Here is a 19,675-nt window from a genome sequence, read left to right as displayed (position 1 = left end):
GCTCGCGGGGGACACACGGCCCCGCCGGGCCCCGAACGGGCCGCACCGGCGCGTCCCCGCCGCCCGGTCGCCGCGTCCCCTCAGGCAGGCGGGAGCCGCCGGGCAGCGCCGCCAGCCCCCTCCCCGCCCCTGCGCCCCCCGCCGAGGGACGCGCTGCACCTGCGCGCTCCCGCCGCCCGCAGCAGCCCCGCGGGGCCCCGGCCGGGGGGAGCGCGGGGGTAGGTCGCGGGGCTGGCGGGCCGGCCTCTCCCGCCGCCGCAGCGGGGACCCGGAGCGCTCCGGGGCTGGGGGGGGCGCCGAGGGCGGGCCGCGGCGGGGGGCGGAGGAGCGGGGCCGGGGGTCGCCGGGCCGTGGGGTCGCTGGCGGCGGGGCGGCCCCGCATCCCAGCGGGGCCCTGTGCGGCCCCGGCCCTGCCGGTGCCGAACGCGGCCGCGGGCTGCCAGCCGCCGTGCGCTGCCGCGCTGCAGCAGGTTGGGATGTCGGTCTCTATCCTTTCCTGTCACATGGCTGGTAATAGGATCCCTCATCTGCCACTCGGCACCTCGCCGGGGCGCACTCACAGGACACATGCGGTAGGGCCTCCGCTTCCCGCACTTCGCGCTCCTCCCGGCCGGCCGCGACCACCCCAGCCGCGGAGCGCGGGGGCTGCCGCCCATGGGGCCCCCCGCCCTGGCCGCCGCGCTGGCCCTCTCGGGGCTGGCGCTGAGCTGCTGCCGGGAGCCCGCGCTCCCCGGTGAGTGCCGCGCCGCGGGGCGCCGGGCGGGGGGCGCGTTCGGGGCCGCTCCGGGCTGGCCTTGCTGAGCCCCGCGGGCCGGCGGACCCCGCCGCGGAGGGGCCGGGTCACGGCCGCGGCCCTTCCTGCCCGCCAGGTCGCTGCGGGGCTGCGGGGGCGGGGGGGCGAGGGCCGGCTGCGGCGTGCGGGTCCCGGGGGTCCCCCCGTGCGGCAGGCAGCCCGGGCGACAGCGGGAGGCGAGGGCAGGCGAGCGGCACGTTGCGCTGCGGGAGCCGGACCCGCGGCGCGTGCGGAGGTGCGCGGGGCAGCGGCGCGTGGCTGCGGAGCGGAGCGGAGCGTTGGTGGCGGCGTCTGCACGAGCGTCTGCGGGGGGGCTGGGGGGCTGCTGGCCCGGGGCTGGGGGGCTGCTGGCCCGGGGCTGGGGGGCGGCTGGCCCCGGGGCTGGGGGGGCTGCTGGCCCGGGGCTGGGGGGCTGCTGGCCCGGGGCTGGGGGGCTGCTGGCCCCGGGGCTGGGGGGCTGCTGGCCCGGGGCTGGGGGGCTGCTGGCCCCGGGGCTGGGGGGCTGCTGGCCCGGGCTGGGGGGCTGCTGGCCCGGGGCTGGGGGGCTGCTGGCCCGGGGCTGGGGGGAGCCGGGCCCGGGGCTGGAGGGAGCCGGCCCCGGGGCTGGGGGGAGCCGGCCCCGGGGCTGGGGGGAGCCGGCCCCGGGGCTGGGGGGAGCCGGCCCCGGGGCTGGGGGGAGCCGGCCCCGGGGCTGGGGGGAGCCGGCCCCGGGGCTGGAGGGAGCCGGCCCCGGGGCTGGAGGGAGCCGGCCCCGGGGCTGGAGGGAGCCGGCCCCGGGGCTGGAGGGAGCCGGCCCCGGGGCTTGGGGGTGCTGGACTGGGGCTGAGGGGTGCTGGCCCGGGGCTGAGGGGTGCTGGCCCAGGTCTGGGGGGCTGCTGGTCCCAGGGCTGGGGGGCACTGGCCCCAGGGCTTGGGGGTGGCCAGCTCGCCTGCTGCAGCACGCTGCCTCAGCTCCCTCTCAGGCACAGGCTCTGCCTTCAGGTTCTTGCTCAGGCGATGAGCGGTGGAAGCCAGAAGCTTTGCTACCTGTTCGTGCTGGGGTTTCACTTACAACTTCTCTGCAGCCTTTTGTGCTCAACTCAGTTCTGTTACTAATGATTTCAAGTCTCACGCTTCTCCTGTGGTCAGTGTTGGCCCTGCCTCATGAGCTCTGAAGCGGCTGTTCTAGATGATCACGGTGTCACAGCTGTCAGATACATGGTCCCTCTGGATATGTTTTGCGTATTCTAATTGTTGTTATTCATTATAATGTAGAATTTGGTCTACCTCCTTTCACCATGAACAGATACTTGCTCATCAAGGTTTTGTAGATGCACTTAATTATATTTGTAAAATACTTACATAGACTTTTTTGCGGGGGCTGGGGGAAGCCTTTTACCAGAAGAGAGAACTCCGCAGGCTAACTACAACTTCTCAGAAGTTGCCTGCAGAGAGTAAAACGTGATAGTATTTTCAGATAAGCATGCAGAGAGCTGCCGAGAGAGGGACTTACCTAGACCATGTCTAACAGTCCATTGCACGTACCATCAGGAGGTGTTCGGTGCACACAGTACGTACCTCTGCCTTTAAGTTGGAAGAACATAGTCTTGTTAGGTTTCTGACCAGAACTGTAGCAGAACACTCCATGTGTGCCCATGTCCCGCACAGCAGGCTGCATGACAGCAAGTGGAAGATATATCCCAGTGTGAATGTTTGGTTCGTAGGCTACTGAGAGGATTCTACCTGTTTACGCACCTGTGCTTCCATCCTCTAGCCACTTTCTGGCTGCATGCACTGGCAGCCACTAAAGGGGACAGAGATGGCTAAGCACAAGCAGCTGAGGCAGGGGAAGGAGAGAAGAATATATATAATGCCTCTGAGTGAAGGGGTAGCAAAGGAGAATGGATCTAGAAAGCACTGCCACCTGTGTGTCTTCTGATAAAAGAACCTGGCAACAGTGCACATTGACGCTTCAGCGAGGACCTGTAATTTGTGTGGCATGTACATCTGCAGAGTTGCTAATCTGCACAAACCTTGCATTTTGATCCTTGATCCCACACGACCGAAACAGGATCAGCTGGGTCAGGTTGCTGGTTTTAATGCCTATTCCCTTGTTATCAAGTGCATGTCTTAATAAGCTTATTATTGTAAAGTGCAGTCAAAATACAGACTACATCACACCATCGTTTGCCAAGATAGGAGAGAAGCTTTAACTTCTGGAATTGCCTTATGAAAAATGACTCTAATTGTCAGAAATGAGAGCAAGTTAACAATCCTTTTTGCACATAGTACTGTGCTGCTTTTCCCAGAATGTTTCTGCTTTATTGTGTGATGCCCAACAGTTTTTAGTAATCCAAACTCTGACATTTGCAGCATTCAAACTTCAGTCATACCACATTTCTCAAGTGAATCAGAAATAAGAGATGGGTGAATAGATTGCCTAACATTAAAGAACTGTCTGAGTTTGGTGAGTTTTGTATTACAAGGCCAAAGAGATGGAAATGCCTTCAGCAAATCTTACTTTCGGTGATCAAATGTTAGTTTATATACTCAGTGCAGTAAGTTCTCACTTCTAATTTCTGTATTTATAGCGTTCGTTTGATTTCCCCATCAGAAATTTATATGATTATCAACCCCTTTTTCCTTTCTCTGTTTTCTTTCCATTTGGCAATACCGGCTCAACTGTGTCTTTGGTTTTCTTCACAGCTGCATCTTCCCTTTGAGCTGCTGTTTCAGCCTTCTCTCACAAACCTTGTATCTCTTGTCATCTTTTTCTGCCTATGTCTTGCTGATGCGGAGAAGCAGTTCTACTTGATATGCCTTAAGCAATTGTCACAGAAATACTCAAAAAAGCATTTCTAACCAGACAGAAAATGAAATAGTTAGACACTTCAGCATATCATGCTTGTACATGCATGAAGCGTAACTCAAAATCCAGAGTTATGTGAATGGATTTAGGCAGGATGGAGCCAAAGAAGTGGGAGGGAGGCAGGGATTACATGCTGCCAGCTGCAAAATTTGCATTCTTTGTCATATCACACCATAATGGTTGTGCAATTGACCACTCCCTCCATCCACACAGTGGCTATGGCCCATCCTGATAAAATTTCCAAAGGGATTCAGTCTGCCACGCTTGACAATGGAACAGCAGTTTTAAAACTTCACAAAGAGAGAAAACAAATGGGTGTATTAAGGAGCAGAAATTCTTATGGGGCCACATCATGCATTCTTATTTCCAGTGATAAAGGATCACAGGACAAGCAAGTGTGTTTGTGTCTTGAGGCTGAGGACCAGCCAGCAGCTGCAAAGCTGTGGCTAATATAGCATGTTTGTATTGTATGAATAAAAAGAAAAAAGATACAAAATTCATAGTTTTAAGCATCAGAAGTAATGGTGACTGCCTCTCATGCTCATGTCCTAATTTGCCTGCTTCCGACATGTTCCAGAAAGACTCTGGCCAGTCAGATAGCATTTAACTTTTTTAAACAAAAGAAAGAAAAGTGGTGAGAAAATTATTAGATTGAAGGTTAGTATTCAAAGTTTCAAAAGATTAGCAAGTTCACAACAACTCACACACTGCCAGGGAGCACAAGTATGGAATTCCACATGTCTGTACATTTCCAGGAATGTGCATTCTTACAGACAGATGCCTAGGTCAAGGGTTGGTTAAATGTCAGGTGAGTATTCAGTGGCTGCTCTCTGGTTTGGACCAATGCTGGATAAGACTCTAGTTCTGATCAGCAAACATGATTGCATTTGAGGACTTTGAAAAAATTGTATGTGTGTGTCTGTGTGTGTGTGTGCGTGCCTGTGTGGGTATGTAGAACAAGAGATGATTTTTAAAACTACGTGCTGAGTGCCTTTGCGCTGCAAAGGAGAAACCACCAGCCAACCAAGTGCCCTCATAGCATCACATCAGAACTCAACTGGCTGATCTACCACATGGGGAGTTATTTTCTAGCAATTTTGAAAACTGCAATTTTAAACGAAGGTCACGGTTTCCTGAGGTTTTTGCTGTCGTTCGTGTCAGCTCTTGTGTTGTTACAGTACAGGCACCCAAGCCTGATGATTTTGACAAGGTCTTTTGTTACGTGAGTGTTAATCGGGATGGTGTCGTGATGTGAAGGTGCTGCAGCAGTTTCCCTGCCGGAGGCCCGGGGCAGCCTTGGCCTTCCCCAGGACCTTTCTTTTGCGTCATATCGCGATACGGCGTGAGGTTCTGTTGGCCTGGCCAATCATGTAGTGGTATGCAAATGAACGTTCGGTTCAATCGATAAAACTGCATCTTCAAAGAAAACCATTGCACTGCTAAAAATATTTTTAATAATGACCACAGAAGCCATATTTGTCTCTTTGATCTCCTGAAGCTTCTTCTGGTTTTAATCAGTGTTCCCACATGAAGAACTGTGGCAACCTATGATAATAGAATCCCTATTCCATCCGTAGGGGAACAGAAATGTTCTCGTCTGAAGAAGGTAATGTGGTGTTCTGCCCCTTCCACCCGTGGGCCCCTGCCTCCCTTACTGCTGGGGTATCTTGGCATCAGTTAAGTGGTTTCTGTCCTTTCCTCTGTGCATTACTCTTTCATTGAAGTGTTTCTGCTGTCTAATTATACCCTTTCAATCAAATTAGAGACTGCAGCATCTGGTTAGTGCCTGTAACTGTTGCCATCTGCACCTAGATACAGTGCTTTCATTTAAGGAGGAGTGCTTAAATTGCAATCTCAAGCAGGAACCAGAACAGTTTAGGTAGAACGGAGATGACTTGAAAACCCTTCTTCGAACACTGTGCAAGCACACGCATCAAGCAGCTGGTGCCTAGTCGTTACCAGACCCAGCACCTTTGGTTCCATGTCCTTAGGTTCTCCTGAAGTGTTTTTCGGACTCTTCTGCAAGGCTGTAAGAAAAACAAGTGAGAACCGAGCAGTTACAGCATGTGAAGTCAAGGAACCTTTATTTCTTGCTCCAGCCCTACAGAACGTTTAATGTTCTGGCTGTCCACACTGCTGTACTGAAACTCAAGATTTAAATAGCAGCCACTTTCATTTACCTCTCACTAATCTGCAGATTTTTCAAAGAAGACCTTGCTGCTTGCCGGGCAGTAGCCGGTAGGATAGTTTCTGGTTGATAATTGTCGCCAACCTTTAATCTCTCTGGCCACTAGTCAGCACTCCGAGTAGCTTCCAGAAATTAAAGCAAAGAAATACAGCAAGTAAATTCGTTTTTTTCAGTGAAATAGTAACAGCTTTGTCATTCTGAACTATCAGTCTCGAAAGCTACCTACATGCCCCAAACTTAGAAGAGTACTCTAAGAAGGCATTTACACCATCCCGAAACCTCCACCTCTTCAGCTTGCACTTTGTAACGTCACTAAATGCATGTCTTTGGGAAATACGGGTGTTGGAGGATGCTTAGTGTTTGTAAGATTTCCCACTTGTCAGCTAGAAGAGTGTTTGAGCAGGTAGCTGTTTGCTTTGCTTTTCATCCTCGTTTGTACAGAAGAGGCTGCAGGTGAAATTCAGACGTTTGTATTGTTTCTGTCTGTGGCGATGTGGCACGGGATGAGAGTTTCTCATGTTACTGGGCCTCCTGCCATTGAGGACTTCAGAGATTAAACCCAGTATTTGGAAGTGACAATCACTGAAAGCCAGCGCAGACTCTGAAATGTTAGTGTTTTACCGTCAGCGCTTCATTCAGTGAAAAAGTCAGGCTGTTATGTGCTGCACTACCTTAATTTTTCGAATGATCCTGAAGTGGCGGCCATGTGGAGCGCAGGCAGCCATGCCGTCCCAGTGTAACAAAGGCAGAAATGATCATTGTAAGGTCCCTACATCGAAGAAGAAACCAAGACAGATGGAAAAAATTTCTACTACAGCTGCTGTTTGATCTTCCAAATGTTGATCTGGCTCTAATAAAACTAATTGTGAACCTGTATCACACACTGTACTCACTCGTAGTGGACAGCCAACCCCAGGCTCACTCTGCTGTTTCTTCCTAGCAGTTCCCACTCAGTATGTGCTTATCTAGTCTCAGTATTCATTCTTTTTAAAAAGGAGTTATTTTTCTGTCAACCATGGCACCTGATGTGTTGAAAACAAACCAGCCCTGCCAACGCACTGCTGTCTGTTTGCTCGCTGAGGCTCGTAAGCATTATCCTGAACAGGACCTGCTGGAACCTTCCAGCTTTTCATGGCTAGAACCACTGCAGTGGTTCCCTCTCTGATCAATTCTGTTCGCATGCATCCCCACCAAACAGTAGAAGCAGTGGGGTCGTCAGGCAGTTAATAGGGTGAGATCATTGCAGACATTGATTTTCATCATGGGTGTGACACAGGCCTCTGCTTCGCACTGTGACTGAAACCCAGCTAAGAAATCTGAGGTTGGAGACTTCAAGATCTGAATGGTCACCGCTTCCTCTGTGCCCCATTGAAAGCCCTAGTGGTTTAATTAAGGTTTATGGTTTATGGTTGACAGAATGGTTTAAACTGAGCCTTGGGTGCATGAACAGAAGCCACCTGACAGCTCTGTCAGGGACAGTGGGGTTCCGGTGCCTTCTAGAAAGCTGCCAGCTTCAGCCTCCGCAAAGTGCCCGTTCTTCCCTTGCCATCTGTGCCACCGGGAGGGGACTTGGATACAGTGCGAGTTCTGACATAGTTACCACCATCTTTCCAAAACTTCAAGGAATAAGGCTTGCTGAAATGCATAGAACTGGTGTCGGTGTCACTTGAGTCTGCTCTGATGTTAGATTTCAGGCAAAGGGCTGAATAGCCTGAAGTAACACAGAAGCATCAACCGACACAAAGCAGCTGGATCCAGTGGGTCCAGAAGTAAAGGAGAGGAGGTTGCTGATGGTTGGTTTATTTTTTACTCCCTCCCTTCTACGTGATTGTAGTCCTCCAAAGAGAAATCAGATAATTTGAGTAAGCCCAAGAGTTTTCCTGTAGTGTTCAGTCCACTCTTTTCTGACTGTTGCAGTGGCCTCTTATGAATTAGTTTTCTGCAGACAAATCTGCCTGACTTTTTTTTTTAAGCTCATATTTTCATAGAATTATTGTGCTAGTGGTGTAAGACAAAAAGAAGGATGGAGGTTCTACCCTCCTCCCGAATCTCTTGGGACTTTTGTCTTTAAAGTGCAGCCCGTGGATTTGAAATGGAGAGGACAGTGGGCTGTCTGTGATGAAACATTCACTTTGCACCTTCAGCACATTGGGAATATTAATTTCACAATGAGATTGCTAAAGTAGTGTTTTGGCAAAGTGTTGTGCAGCAAAATATGGCAAAATCACTGTGTGTGATACATAGAAGAATTCATCTGTTTACTGCAAAGATAATGGATATGCTGAGAGCTCTCTATCCACATTACTCAGAATTCTAGAGAAAACTGTACAAAATGCATCTCGGCAGCTCTCAGAGCAGATTGTTCAAGGCAAAAGAACGTAGGACTGACGGCCTGATTTTTGAATGCCCATATTTACTTGGAAAGATTGTGCTCCAGTGCTATGGCAAAATTATTATTAATCATTAACATAATGAAAATTTTCTGGCAGATTCCCTGTAACCCAAAAAGGGGTGCATTTCATTTGGTAACAGCTGCTAAATTCCATAACTTGAAAGTTTTCATTTCAGTTTTTCTGGGATAGTCAATGATTTTATGTGGTATTTCACTGCCTCCCCCTTCCACATCTAGGTGCCCACAAAGCCAGGGGAGCTTCACTGCAACTCGGCTGGAGCTCGGTTTTTCCCAAACCTCTTGGTCGTGCAAAAGAACATAAGAGGCACTGTTGCAGCTACCTGTTGTGTGGGGAACAAAAAACGACAGATAAGAGGAACCAAGAGAGCTCTTCCTTTTGTGCCATGCCCTGGGAAGTACCAGTGCAGTGGTTTGAAGAAAGTCTATTAAGAAAAACAAGCTGACATGAAAATGAAAGGCAGTTGCTACTGCAAGTTAAAGCATGGGCCAGTCTTAGCAGATCCTCAAGTGGGCTGATGTTAACTTCAGTTTAGTCTGTGTGCCAGGTTGCGTTCAGGTATTGTAGCATTCCTTGCATTTCTGAGTAGATGTTCATACATACTGCTTCTCATTTAGAAGTGAGAAGCAGAAAAGCAATAGCACTAAGCTGAAGTAGACATCTTTTCTGGATAAGTTTATCACTTCTCACAACTGCTTCTTTATACTGTATGTTATTTTGTTTATCCAATTTAATCACGTTTTCCTCTTTTTCTGCCAAATTCATCACCTTACATCTTTTAGCTATGACATAGAAAAACTTTTACATTAACTGCAAAGCAAGAGAGGTATTGAAGAAAGTTGCAACACTGTGGAGACTTTAAAGTGGGTTTTTTTCATATGTTTATGCAAATATCTGTGGTGGCCTGAATACTGGAAATGCAGATTTGCATTTTCAAGTAAATGTTTGTAACTCACCTCCATGGCTAAGGCACAGGTAAATTGCAGTAAGGAGGAGTATTGGCTTGTTTTTGTTACATTAGATAGCTTTCCGTCCGTGGATGATAGCAGTGTGCATTAATGGCTGTGCAGACACCTCTTCTGTGTGCCTTCAGCAACAAAATTCCATTTAAAAGGAATCCTAACTTGCCTAGGCATGAAAATGCGCAGCGAAGGCAAAAAAACATCGGCTTTCATCTGCTGTGTAATAAAACTGTGAAATAATCATTATAATTGCATCATTTTGATATTTGTGGGCCCAGACTAAACTAATTTCAAAGGCATGGTTTTAATAATACATTTTCCCTTCTCCCACAGTATTTCTAAATACAAAAAAGGTGTAGTGTCAGTGTCAGGATTAAGCTTCCAACTGCAGCCACGCAGTCTCTCTAACCTTGTTTTGTTTGTACGGCATGTCTCGTGAGGGACACCTGAGATGAGCATACCCCCCTTCAGAGCGCTCTCCCTCAGGGCAGTGGGACATCTCTGCAGCTGCCGCGGGTTTCTGCAGAGCAGGCGGTCACATGAAACAGAGCGTTGCACAGCCTGCAGTGAGTGGGAAGCATTCATGACTTCTCTCAGTAATGCTGCTTGGTACAAAGAGATGTTTACAGCAGCGTAACGCAGGAGTTTTAATTCTGTCGTGGACTCTTGTATTGTAATACTGTTTTGAAATAAATGCATGGGTGGTAAATGTTAGCAAGTATTAATTATAAACAAGATGGACTTATTTATGGTACATGAATTGTAGTGGCTGTTTCTGAAAGATGGTCACAGAGTGGCTGAGGTTGGAAGTGACCTCGGGAGGTCATCTGGTTCAGCCCCTCTGCTCGAGCATGGTCACCTAAAGCAGGTTGCCCAGGACCATGCCTGGAAGGCTTTTGAATATCTCCAAGGACAGAGATTCTCAACCGCTCTGGGCAGACTGTTCCTGTGCTCTGTCACCCTCACAGTGCATAATTTAATCAAAAATGTTTTGCATTTTTAATAAAGGTAAAATCGTTCATGTATATGAATATTTATTTGATCGGAAGATGTCATTTATTTAATAAGACACAGCAAAGCCAGGCAGCATGAGATCTGTAGTTAGCTGAGAAGGGGATACTGTATTTAATGACTAGAGAAATCACTCTCTGCTTTGATTTCTAACTTGCTGAGTATTAGGAAGCTAGGAAAATGAATATAAACGAGAGAATATATGAGTAAGCCAGAGAATACCGACTTGTAAGTTTTAATCTGAAAGTATAAATACTTTAGTAGCAAATCACAGCATCATGATTATACTTTACCGAAGAAGGTCCCTTTCTAAGGCAGTTCAGACCAGAGGAAAAAACTGCCTAAAAACTTTTCTAAATCAGGTTGTAAATGTTTGCAAGGTCCACAAATTCTGTCATTTTTATAAAGTACAGATATTCACAACTTTAGTTAAACTGGCATGAGATTCTAGTGGTGTGCTGATAAGTGGCAGACTGATAACATAATCTAATTTCATTTTTGGGAAATTAACAAGTTACAGATTCATCTTAATGAGTGAAACAATAAAAAAATCAGTGAGCTTATTCAGAAAATGCATGTTAATTGTATTAACCACTCTTTAGACCTAACTGTCTTATACATTGCTCAGTAAAGTACTGAATTCATAATCTCTTCAATAGAGACTTGACTCTGAGAGAAAACAAATCCCAGACAGTTAACTTCTGTTGCCTAAACAATACAGGAAAGATGTTAGTGAAAGGAAATGTGGTCTCTTGGGGATGGGCTGGAGGGTGAGGGAAGAGCAACCGAACACTAAACCTACATACATTCTTTCTCTTTTTCCATTTCCATTTCTTCCCAGAATGTTACACAGCAAATGGGGCTGACTATCGAGGCACTCAGAACCAGACCTCCCAATATGCAGGGAAACCTTGTCTTTTTTGGAATGAGACCTTTGAGCATCCTTATAATACTCTGAAATATCCCAATGGGGAGGGAGGGCTTGGAGAGCATAACTACTGCAGGTAAGATATCTCATTGCTACGAACATTGCCTGTATAGCCAGTGTTACTTTATAAACAGTTGACACAAAATTAGGAAACTTCCTGACATACAGCAAAGAATGTCAGAGGCCTGGATATCGAACAGGTTTTGTTTTATTCTGTAATCAGTACCCTGATAGGGTCTGCAAGCACCGTTGGGAGAATAGCTTTTGCAACCCAGCTCTCACTCAAAAGTTCTTATCATATATCCAATCCTTAATTTGGTGTGACAGAGAAAGATTAGAGATTACTTAAATGAAAAGGTTGAGATAATAATTAATAATAATAAAAATCCAAGTCAGAAGTACAGAAGCATAGTGAATGTCTGTAGGAGCCTCTGAAATGTTATGGGCTTTATCCTCACCCACAAGTCTGGTTCTTTTATACGCCATGGTTCCAAGTTTTGTGCCAATGAAAGTTACAGTCACTAAAAACTGAGTGAGCACGAGTTCAGTGACTTAGAGATGTTACCTGAATGCAGAAGCTCGACTGTCAGTGGTTATACCATGGCAGATCCACTTTCGCTTCCCTGCCTTCCAGAGTAGCCCCCCATAACTACGGATAGAACTCAGCATGAAGTTTCAGTAAGAACTTCAGAGTTTAGGAGCCAAATAAGAAGCTAAGTTCAGACATGTTTAGGCTCTGCAGGCTCTTTTCAGCCACCAACGTTTAAGCTCCTGATGCTGTGCATTGGGAAGTTACGTGCCCTTCTGCCTTGGCAGGGCTGACCAGCAAGGTTTGCATGCCCGTCTGTACTTGCTATGGTAACAAGTAGGGAATAACCCGATAGATACATTCCTTAAACAGCGATAATCATCAGCACGTCTAGGATATGTAAAGTTGAGTGGTGTCTCTTCCTCACTGGGTAATGGGGATAGAGATGTTTGAACCAACAAATTAAGAATTGAATTCCCTGGGGCATAGCAAGAAAAGCTCTAATGTCTCCTTTGTGAGAAGGTTCAAACCACACCTCAGCTCTCCTGGGAGATGCTTTTACTTAGCAGGTTACAGGCTTTCTAGGGTAGAGCCTATACACTTGCCACCTTCATGTTGAAATCACTTCACTGTAAGCAGTATAAATCAGGGTAAATGAGGCAAAATTAACACACAGGGGTTCAGCACAATTGTGTCGTGAACATAGGGTCCTGGTTCTTGATCCCAGAACTTTTCCATATTTAATCAGAAATAGACATTCAAGAAAATAGGCCAGAGCCAGCCAGTTAATGGAGAATAAGTAAGAAAGCACAGAATAGAGGTCTTGTGGCATGCAGCAGATGGATGAGAACATTGATGAAAGGAATCAGTGGCATTTCCAGAGTATCTGGTGGCTCAGGAGGATATTTTTTGGTGAAGAACATTGGTGAAGGACAGAGAAGAATAAGACTTATTTGGGATCTTTTCCAGTGGCTGCAGCACTGCTTCAAATTAACACTGTTCAGTGTGTTGCAGCAGTGGACTCTTTAGCCATAGAAGGAGCAAGAGTTATTGCCAAGTTCTGAATTGACTGTCTTTTGAATCAGTTCAGCGTCTTACAGGGGCAAAGAAAAGGGCACCTACAAGAGAAACTCCATAGAAGTTGGGCATTCTCTTTAGAAAATGACCTGGAAACCAAAGAAGCCCACCAAGCTGTCTAGTATCAGATCAGCATGTGAGCACTGGAAGGACTGTCTTCCCATCGAAAACATTTCACACCAATTTCACAGCCTCCGTCAGCCCAACAACACCAAATGCATAACAATTTTTGTGACACGTGGAGAGCTGTATCTCTCAGTACGCATACTAATACAGAGCTATAAAAAGGCCAGTGGCCACAGAATTATCTCTGATGCAAGCAGCAGAATCAAGAATGTAATTTTGCTTGTTGCTGCAGGGCAGTATCCTAGATAGAGTGTATCTACAGGGTCTTTTGTCAGTCAAGTCTGGCTAATGCTTAGGTTAGTAGAAAGCAAGACATGTGCAAGCTATGCAAAAGTGTGCATAAAAAATCTGAATGTTTGTCCATGTATTCAAGTAATCCTTGCTAGAGTCTCACTTTGCTTAGCAAATGAGAATTTGGTGTTACAAGGAGCAAAAGCTTACAATCTGGTATGTAAGCCTGAGAAATAACTCAGTTACCAAATACAGTCTTTTAACCTCAGTCTGCTAGGTGCTAGATCATCCTCTTTGAGATGGAGTTTGACTGGAAGGGTAGCTGTTCCCTTCCTTGTGCTGTATCGTTTGGCCCAGGAATATTCTCACAGGTGCATGGAATGATGGGGCTAACTAACGGATGCTTTTTAACTTCACATTCTCTTGAAAAAAAAAGTCACTGTTTTAAGTCTCTTTCCAAAAGTCTCTGTTTTGAGAGTGTCAGAGGGTATCTTTAGCACGCAAATCTTGCCGATGCCTTGTGAGTGAAGATCCTGCTGTTTTAGCTCTTTCTCTGCCATTCACTTGCTTGGTGACAAGGGACAAGTTGATCTTCCCTTCTCTGAGACAACACATATCTCACCAGGCTTTTTTAAGGCATAATGCATTGCTTTGAGGCTCAATTTCAGGGACATCATTTGAATAATCTAATTTTACACTTAAAGCATTAATCAGAAGCATGTTATCTCTCCATGGGTGGTCCTTACTTGGAATATTTTGTTTACTGCAAGACACCCTGTTAAGATGGAAATGCTTCATAATGTTCCACTAAACCTCATTTCAGCCATAACAAAATTGGACAGACTGAAGTTTTTGGAAACTTTGAAAGACACTCAATTGTTTTCTAACTGTATGCACTTTTGAGGTTCAAGGCAAAGATTCCTAAAGACATTAATGACATTCCTCTGCAGTTTCCTTGTATTTTAAGGTGTTTATATGTGGAGTGCCATTACCATGATCCAGTTACAGACATCTGATTTCTGTTGTGCAGGTGTAAACACAAACTTTCCTGTAACTCTGACAACAAGGAAAATTGTGTTATTGCGAGTACGTGATTTTAGTCTTCTACTTTCTTTAGCCAGTGGAAGCTCTGCTGTTACACCTAAATTCCTAGCACACTGCTCTCAGGCTTTCCTTGTCCACTACATTTACTAGTCTGTTTGAAAGCCTAACTAGCAGCATTTTAATCAGCTAAATTGAACTCAACTCAACAGTTGTATTCAGTGTTCTGTTATTTGACCAAAAAACATCCCCAGCAGTTCTAAAATTGGATCTCCCACGAAGAGTTGTTAATATGCCCAAATGACAATGTGCAGGTGAAGTGACACTTCAGTATAGGGAGTCTCATTAATAGAATTCATGCCCACGTATGTGATGAGAAGATTGCGTTTGGCCCTAGTTACAAGAAAAGGTTGTATTTCAACCTGACTGTCCAAAAAACCAATTTATTCTCTTAAATTGATCTTTTCAATGTGAATAGTTTTTCAAAGTGTACATAGAAAAAACTTTAAATAACCTAACGACTAATTAAGTATGCATTTGTAATGATGCTACATAACAGCAAAGAATAATCACAGACACATAAAGAATTATCCCGTCCATCAATATATCAGATCACTGGAACGGATTTGTTCATCTTTACTGAAGGGGAAGAAAAAACCTCGGTCTTTCCCAGACTTTATCAGGTAAATGTTTTTGTCATCATACGTACAGAAAGTCGGAGTCTGGACTATTTTGTTCCAAGGCAAAAATCAAGTTTAGGAGTCTGAAGGAACCTGCAGGCAGGATGTGGGGCTGAAAATCTTCCTCTCTCTCAGTACTGTCCAGAAATAGCTCTGCACCTTTTAGTCTCAAAGAAAAAAGTTATGGTTTAGACATTACTAACATTTTATGCTTGCTGTGTACTGTAATAACCCAAGTTATCTGAACCTCCTGACTACTTCTGCATTTTTCTTGGTATGTAAGTCCAGCGGGTTAAATATCCAATGGGTGTTAGAGCAGAAATAGTGATGACGCTGAAGCTTAGTAAGATTTACTTTTATGTGGTTTTTGAAAACATTTGATGATTTTTGCTCACTCTCTGTTTTTCTCTTTCAGGAACCCTGATGGAGATGTCAGCCCATGGTGCTACATTGCAGAGCATGAGGATGGAATATATTGGAAATACTGTGAGATTCCATCCTGCCGAAGTAAGAGCACCATGCAGTATTTTTAGTCCTGCATCTCTGTTGAACAGAGGTTGGCAGTTATACAACAGTGGGTAGTGATTTTCAAACAGAAACTAGTAAAAGGCCAATCAGCTTATTTTCATTTGCAGACTAAGCAGTATTCTAAATGGGTCTCTAGAGTTAATGACAAGCTTACTGAATCATTCCTCCATTGCTATCCTTTTCATCTCATCTCAGAATACTCAATTATATTATTTATGAATAATACCAGACAGAGAATCACTCAAAACTTAGGAAGTACTGCTAGTTTTTTCAATCCGTAGAAATATGTCATTCATTTATTAAAATCTAGAGGACAAAAATGAATGGGAGATTTTATTTTTTTTTACAAGATACCTATGTGACAGTCATTTCAGTTAGCTTGGAAAATAGATGCCATTAGTTTAATATGTACAACACATCATACACAGAAATGCTTGGAAGAAATACGGTGTGAGAGGACATAGGGGAAAGGTGGCTGTTTCTTTGGTATATGGGCAAGAATTCTGTTCCTTGCAGGTACATATATTTGGCATTGCTGTGAAACCACAAACTGGACTTTGTTCGATTTTTTTCTTAACCGATAACTCACAAGCTATTCACCTGAAGCTTCCTTCCAGCATTTAATACTTCTAATGTTTTGTATTATTTACCTTATCCAAAACATGGAGGTTTTGTCATGATGGGTGCCAGTATGTCCCAACAATTTTTGTTCCTGAGTGCTCCCAAGAATTACATTCTTTAAAATATGCCTAAATATCAAAAAGATATTCCAGCTTTGCATGTTAACAAGCAACCCTAACTACATCTTTTATGAAGTCTAATCATTAATGCCTTTAATTGCTTTCCTAACTTCTGTGCAAGTACTCTCTGTTTCTTAAGGGTAACTTATTGTGCATACTGTTAAGCATCAGAGCAGTTGTCCTTATGCAGCATACTTCCGATGGGAAGAAGTACCTTTCTTACTTGAAGCTTAGAAAAGCAAACAAAGAAAAATAGATCTAAAGTGGTTTTTTACTTTGTCCACAGTTTTCCTTTTTTATGAATGTGAGCAAGTGATTCACATCTTCAAGCTAGGCAAACAAACACATTAAGTGTGGCCTTAAGTAGGGTGACTTTTACGTAGACTTAAATACAGATTAAGGAGTCTAATTTAAAGAACACAAAATCATTCGGCATGCCGATACTTACTGTTCAGAGGACATCTTACTCTTATTTTTCTAATATACCAGGTCCTATTTAGGAAACATGACCCTCCTAATTAAGAAATTTATCTTGGTCTAAAATGAAAGATTTTGCATTTTCTTTAAAGACCACAGATGTTAACAAATTCTCTGGATATGGCACCAGTAAAAAAGCTGGAAGGCAAATTCTCTCCACTCCATTTGTTCTACACAAAGGATCCTTTTAAAACCAGCCTCACTCATTTTCTCTGTGGTGGGGAGCAGAAGATTTAAGCTTGGACACTTACTTGCACAGATAATCCAGACTTACATTTACAAAATGTCCTTTTGACCAGTAGCAGCTGCTTCAAGCATTGCACTGAAACTGGATACTAGAAAAAGGAATTGCAGCAATTTAGAACAAACTGTACATTGCAAGCCCATCCAAGTCTTAATACAAACCTCATGGTTTATGAAGCTGTGTAAGTGAAAAAACCTTTTATTCTTTACCAGATTTTCTGTTTGCAGTAAGCATGATGCTAAATCATAGGACTATCAAAACCAACTTGTGAAGTGCATAATAAAAAACCAAGTTTTGTGATGGAACACAAAAGCAATTGTGTAAAAATACCCTATTTGAAGTTTTTCGAGAAGTAAAAAAATCGTTTTATATAAGCTTCTTTTCCATAATTATATTTACTACTAGAAAAGACAAGTATCTGGAGCATAATTTACCTATAAACTATACCCACATAATATCACTACAATGCCAACAGCGTGAACTGTCTTGATTGCCTGGAGAGATTTGCATGCAACGATGCACTGTAACAATAATTAAGAACCTACAGTTAAGAATTTTTCATTATGATGATTTCACATGATTATATCATGTGTCTTGATCACTAATATTTATATGTAACACTGAATGTTTCATTCAGAAATGTGTTCTGGCACTCTGCATGTGTAAACATGCTATACAGAGTTCAGCAGTGTTTGATGAGCATGGGTGGGCATAATCACAGAAGACAGTGGTAGCTACGCTGGTCGGAGCTTAGTCCTTCCTTTTCTTCCTCTCCTCTTGGTGGCTTGTCTGCTAAGCAGACTGGAGTGGACACAAACAAAATAGAAGGCAAGGCAGCACTGAGTCCTGAGAGAACACGTGCATCTCGCACAGAGAGTTCATAACTGAATGCTTTAGATGGTTTGTTTGCAATGTTGCAGCTATTCCTGACTTTTTTGGGCTCTTTGTTAATGCGGTTAGATTGAAATTCAAAGGAAATAACAACTTACGTTCCCAGAAGGTGAAAGAAAGTAAGGCTTGCTGTCCCACGTAATTGCATCTCCATGTTTCTGGCCCGCGTGAGTCTTTTAACATAAACAGATTTCATTACTGCTATCGTATTTCCTGTGTGCATGTAGGTCATGTAAAAATTTTGACTGAAGTATTGATGAAGTGTTAAATGGCAGAGCAAGGTAAGTCATACAGAGCTGTATCAATCACTTGCTAAGACTGACCTGTCTGCATTTTAACGCAAGAACAAAGAGAGTAGCTTGTGCAATTTGAGGTGGTGCATGCTACCATTGCAAAAAGCTAGGAGGCTCTTGAAGCCTCAATGAGCATAGCTGGCATGTGGTTTTGAGCTTAAAAGGATGAATTCCGTGTTTTAATACATGTTCCTTAACATGTAATATGCAGAAGCTCTGGTGTTTGCCAGGACCTCATCATGTCGGATGCTGCTTAAAAAGAAAAATAGCATGCTTGCCCAAAAGAGGTGACCTTATAAGCACAGGAGAACAAATAGATACAAATGGGTGAAGACTGTAACAGTAAGACATCACTGATGAGCGCCAACAGTAACTGCAGAACATCTACTGCCTCATTTCCGCAGTGCTTCCGTAGTAGGCTGAACATTAAGAGCAAATTAGGGCAAAAGATTATGTTGGAAATTGTTAAAGGTCAGAGTAACTAAACAGTCACTGCCTGTCTAGGGAATACTTTTGTTTGTTCATTGCTTCATATATATATATGTACAGATATATATATAGTTTTATACATGCACACAGGGTTGTAGGATACCCTGTGTCGGAAGGGACCTCAGGCCGCCATCCCGCCCAGCCCCCTGCACGAGGCAGGGCCACCTCCGGGGTCAGCCCCCATTGCGCCGTTTGCCGACCAGGTTTCTCCGGCCCCAGGGACGCAGCGCGTTCCTCACTGGGCCCCCGCTCCCCGCTGGCTGCCCGCGCGGTGGAAAGATGTTCCTTGTATCCCGCCGGAGCATGGCGTGTTCCAGCCCGAGCCCCTCGCCTCTTGCCCAGGGCGCGTGGCCGTGAGGGTGCTGGCTCCATGCGGTGCCGGGCTCCATGCGGTGCTGGCTCCGTGCGGTGCCGGGCTCCATGCGGTGCTGGCTCCATGCGGTGCTGGGCTCCATGCGGTGCTGGGCTCCATGCGGTGCCGGGCTCCATGCGGTGCTGGCTCCATGCGGTGCTGGCTCCATGCGGTGCCGGGCTCCATGCGGTGCCGGGCTCCATGTGGTGCTGGCTCCATGCGGTGCCGGGCTCCATGCGGTGCTGGCTCCATGCGGTGCCGGGCTCCATGCGGTGCCGGGCTCCATGTGGTGCTGGCTCCATGCGGTGCCGGGCTCCATGCGGTGCTGGCTCCATGCGGTGCCGGGCTCCATGCGGCTATTGCAGCGCTGCTCGGGGGAGCCCTGATGCCTCGTCTGCTGCAGGCTGAGCGAGCCCCAGCCCTCGGCTGCTTCTCCCCAGGGGCTGGGGGGCTCCAGCCCTCTGGGCATCTTGGCGCTCTGCTGAACTCGCCCCCGTCAGTCAGTGTCTTGTTCTGGGGGCCCCAAAGCTGGACGTAGGAGTCTTGATGTGGTCCTGACAGGGACGGGCTGGAACCATCACTCCCCTTGCTGTCTTGCTGTGCCCAGCTTAGTGCAGACCTGCGGGCGCCTTTGCTGCACAGCACGCTCCTGCCTCACATCCAGCTCCTGCCTCACATCCAGCTCTGTCTGTCGGGACCTCCGGGGCCTTTTTGCAGAGCTGCTCTGCACGCGTGAACATACTGTCTTGGCTTGGGGACATGGTCAGTGGCTCCCTATGCATGCATCCTGATTCGGTTTAATATGGTGTGAATGAGGAGTGTATTGCTCTAATACA

At 46.0% G+C, this 19,675-nt stretch overlaps 1 protein-coding gene across 2 annotated transcripts in view; it reads left to right on the top strand.

The window, feature by feature from the left end:
• Positions 1-340: 340 nt before the first annotated feature.
• The window catches only part of KREMEN1 (kringle containing transmembrane protein 1), a 31,500-nt gene continuing 12,165 nt past the window's right edge, over positions 341-19,675 (top strand). Inside the window, exons 1-3 of one of the 2 annotated variants that reach the window (XM_037375315.1) lie at positions 341-733; positions 11,055-11,217; positions 15,241-15,332. In XM_037375315.1, coding sequence (XP_037231212.1) covers positions 655-733; positions 11,055-11,217; positions 15,241-15,332 — 334 coding nt within the window. In that variant the 5' untranslated portion in view covers positions 341-654. Of the gene's footprint in view, positions 734-1,701; positions 9,769-11,054; positions 11,218-15,240; positions 15,333-19,675 lie in introns of those variants that run through there. The other variant, XM_037375314.1, reaches the window with a different exon arrangement.

This window comes from Falco rusticolus, chromosome 1, assembly GCF_015220075.1.
Source record: "Falco rusticolus isolate bFalRus1 chromosome 1, bFalRus1.pri, whole genome shotgun sequence".
In the NCBI taxonomy this organism is placed as follows: Eukaryota; Metazoa; Chordata; class Aves; order Falconiformes; family Falconidae; genus Falco; species Falco rusticolus.
The sequence above is the reverse complement of the archived record's forward strand: the minus strand, read 5'-3'. Positions and strand labels throughout refer to the sequence as shown.